Here is a 4,098-nt window from a genome sequence, read left to right on the forward strand (position 1 = left end):
AATGTGTCTGGATGTCACGGGAGCCTTTGAAATTCCCCTCGTAAGCTGGCGTTTTATGTTTCTTTGCAAAAGTTCTTGTCTGAGAAAACACTTGACCCTTGGATGCTGCTGCTGTTTAAAGTGTTTCTGCAGGAACAGGTTTCCTTGTTTATGTAAAGCCCTCTGCTGTTCCTGCAGGCGTCGATGATGCTCTGTTGTATCAATGCTTATGCGCTTGCCAGCAGCGTGACGTCCGTGAGAAGCTGTCAGAATCACCCGTGCATGAACCGGAGCCAAAAGCACAGGGAAACTCCAGTGTTCTTTCTGGGCAGTTTGCCTTGAGCCAGGGTTAGTGTTGCTTTTCTCCGTACAGCTCAGGACTTTCCAAGCACCATTTTTTTTTTCTTTGCCCTGTCCCCCTGCAGATTATAAAGAAGCAGCAAAGCAAAAATGAGCAGGCGGAGGCGGACTTTGAATGGCCACCGTCGCGGAGCAGTGGCCTGGCATCCGTCGCTGTCTCGGACCAGAGCATGCTGACGTTCCCGGGGAGCCGCAGGGGGTCCTACACCTTATGGGTGAGCGACGTCGCACAACTGTTGATGGTCCTGCTGCGCAAAACTGGAGGATTGGAGTCATGGATAAGTGTATTTACTGGCTGGAATGGGACTTAGAGACTCGCAGGGCTTTAAAGCTGTGTCTGGACAAGCTGTCACCCAGTTGCGTGATTTCCCGGCGCATCGTGGGCCGGGGAAGCAGGTCACAGACGTCGTGTGGTGTCAGTGAGTGTGGTGAAGAGGACTGAGTTTGTGATACGAGCCATCTCGCTGCTTGATTTGAATGCCTCAGTGTTTATTCCTTAAACCTGTTTTCATGCTCATTTAGCTTTTATTTGGGTTTTTGCTGAATGTTGTATTTTCTTTTGTGCAGTGTTAGATTTCTGTGATGGTTTGTTTTTCCTGTGTAGCCAGCTTAAAGAAAACAGCCACCGCCACCCGCAAAACAGTAAACCAACTGTAAGCACCGCTTATGTCTTACACTGAAGAGTTGTCTCCTCCTCCTTTTACTTATTTCTCAGTACAAGGCCTTTAGCTACTGCTGCAAAGCTGAAGAGAATCTGACAAGCTGTGTTGGTAACGTTTTAAGAGCAGTAGCAAGGGAGAAGTGAAAATAAGCTTTAGGCTTGGGTGAGGTTTATGGTTGGACTCGATGATCTTAAAGGTGTTTTCCAGTCTGAACAGTTCTCTTATGGGCTGTTTCACAACCGGAGAGGGAAGACGGTGACAGATAAGTTCCAGTGCTCGCCCGCACTGCCAGTGAAAATAGATTCCTGCCAGAATACAAGTCTGTGGGTCAGTACTGCTGAGAGACCCTTATTTCCAAATTGATGCCTTCACGTTGCTGCTGTTACCCAAGTGACGGCAAGTTGGGGTGAGCATGTTGAACCCTCTGCGCTGGAGCTCTGAGGCAATGTGGTTGCGGAACCTAAGAGCCGGGAGAGGGAGCATTAATTTTCTGTCAGACTCTGAACTTCAGTTCACTGTGTCTGACGATGAAACTGAATTTCCTTTCTGGAGTTTAAGGACAGACCTAGGGGAACACACTCCTCAAATCCTCAGTTATTACGCCAGAAGCCTGATGTTCTGCATTTGGAGAGTTAAGTTTGAACTCAACGCAGTTTGAAATTCTGTTCTGAAGTAGCAGGCTTGAATCCTAGTTTGGTTTGAGAAATAGTAGAATTTGTGGAAAACACTGGAGCAGCAGAAATGTCACACTAAGGTGAGAAAAGCTGTAACGAACAGCTTCAAAACTTCTTCAGCCATCAGTCAGTTCTAGAGATCCAGATGCCTGCAGAGCCTTATAAGGTCTTTCTAAGTGTCTTTCACCGCACTTGTCACCGTTTGGTCCAGCTGTCTTCCCACAGTGTGGATTTGGCCACCTGCTCTGGAGTCGCTCACACCTCCTAGAGATTCCGTTTCTGCCTTTTTGCTTTGCCAGGGTTGATTTATTGCATCCTGTTGTCCTTTGAAATGTGCAGCTGTTTATTTCTGCTTTGCTTTGAATAGAGGAGAACTTTCTTAGTATAAACAGACAGCAAAGTCACGTGCCTGTGTTGGGGGGGGTAGCTCTAATAATCTCGGATATAACCGTGTGGTTATACCTGCCACGCCTATTTACTTTTATTTCCTTTTATTCACGCCTATTTGTGTGCAGCTCACCCATATCCACCAGAAACTTCCAGTGGAAGCCCTCCATAACCTCCCTGCTCATCCCAAATCCCCTGCTTTGAAATCATCATTAAATAAGTAGTACGGAGTAAATGCTGTACGCAGAGAACTTCAGCTGCCTAAGCTGGGGACAGCAGAGAGCCGAGAGACCGGTTGTGTGAGACCTGCTCGACTGGAGCAGAATCTATTGATCTTCGTAGTAAGGAACAACACACAGGAATATCTCCCTGAAGTATACTATTAATCGTTTAACTGCAGTACCACGGTGTGGTAGTAGCTATAGATACTGCCTTTTCCTCTCTTGTTTTCTCTTAGGTTTCTTCGAGGCCCCTTGCCATGCTAAAAATAGCGAAACAAGGCTGAATATTTTATTTCCCCGTCTCATAAAGAGAGATGGATGGCACCATCTGTTTCTCTTCACCAGTGAGCGAAGGCTGTACAGTACTGGGCCAGGAGGAGCTTAGACCTATGGGCGGATGCTCCTCTGCTCTCCCAGTCCGTTTCCCTCCCCCAGTACATCACTGCCAGTGAGACCAGTTGGCATATCGCATCCCATCCTGGCGTGTTCTAAGTGGTCTTTACGTTACAGCGGAAGGATTGCATATATAAACAGAAGCTTATCCATAATTTATAGTACATAAAACAGCTGGGGACGTAGGGAGGAGGAGGATTTCATTACATACACGTTATGATGCACCTCAGGGGAGGCAGGAATTTACTGCTTAAGCTAATTACAAGGTCCACAGTGTACAGACAGTTGTTTATTTTTTCTTTGATTTATTCTAAAGAGAAGGGAGGTGCCGCAAGCCTGAGGTCCAGCACTGCCTTGGAAATCCCTGGAGCGTCTGCCGGTGCTCTGTACCTCTGTAGATTTGTCTCAAGTATTGGAAGAGAACGGTTTTGAGGAGGAATCTTGTTTAGCGGTCTTATGGTGGGAGAGCTGCTTCAGAATAGGGAGGCGCAGCACTGGAGGAAGGTGATACCAACCAGCATCAATTCTTCCCTGTCACAGCCTCCTGATCAGAAACACGTATGTCCAATTAATTAATGTCTCATGGCATAGGGAAGATGGAGTTTTGAACTTTGACACGTGAGCTGGGATCAGAAGGTTGCACTGAGTGTGCGGCTGGGACCTGCTTCCAAGGAGGCAGGTGTGTGTTTATCCAGAAGCCCATCGGCTGGATCCCAGTGGGTTATTTTCTGTCTTGTTTCCTTCCAGAAGCAGCCAGCTGCAGCACCATCTTCTCTGCATGGAATGGGAAGGAGCAGTGCACTTTGAGAGAGAACGGAGACGGGTGGTCATTCCGTAATGTGATTTTTCCAAATAGTTCAGGTCATACGTTGTTCTTTCAGCCTTATTTTGGTTTAAAGATGCTGTCCTAATACGCTGCTGGCTACCACAAAAGGTCTCGCTTAAAACCTGTGATGCACGGAGCTAAGCTGCCTGACAGATCTGGCTTTATTTTTAGATTAAATCAGGGTGTATATTGTCATAGGGAGAAGCAAATAAACACAGAACACTGAAGGCTTCCTCTGTCAAGTGGGTGTTTGAGTGGGAAATACAGTGATTGTCTGTGATGGGTGAGTGCTCTGCTGAGCACAGCTTCGTAGATGAGGGTCAGAACAGGACATGAGAAGTCGTGCAGGGCACTGAGCAGCCTAGAAATTAATGAAAAAAAGAAGAGTTCAGTAAAGATCATTCTCTTGGAGAAAAAAAAAGACGTGAGTTTGTGTGTGAGGCTGCAGTTGGACTTGGTAATACTGCCATCGCAAGCGAGCCCTCAGTACCTTCCAATGAAAGGTGTTACACAGCTGGGAAGCGTTTCCCCTCTTTGGGTTTTGTTGTATTTTTGAAGAGATGTAACAGAATATTCCAAGTATGGGGGGAGGGAAA

The 4,098-nt window shown here is 46.9% G+C and overlaps 1 protein-coding gene across 1 annotated transcript in view; it reads left to right on the forward strand.

The window, feature by feature from the left end:
* MYRIP (myosin VIIA and Rab interacting protein) overlaps positions 1–4,098 on the forward strand; it is a 113,211-nt gene that overhangs the window by 84,500 nt on the left and 24,613 nt on the right. The window contains exon 7 of the mRNA XM_010137514.1: positions 405–554. Coding sequence (XP_010135816.1) covers positions 405–554 — 150 coding nt within the window. The remainder of the gene's footprint in view (positions 1–404; positions 555–4,098) is intronic.

The sequence above is a fragment of the Buceros rhinoceros genome, unplaced genomic scaffold, assembly GCF_000710305.1.
Source record: "Buceros rhinoceros silvestris isolate BGI_N320 unplaced genomic scaffold, ASM71030v1 scaffold6216, whole genome shotgun sequence".
Lineage (NCBI taxonomy): Eukaryota > Metazoa > Chordata > Aves > Bucerotiformes > Bucerotidae > Buceros > Buceros rhinoceros.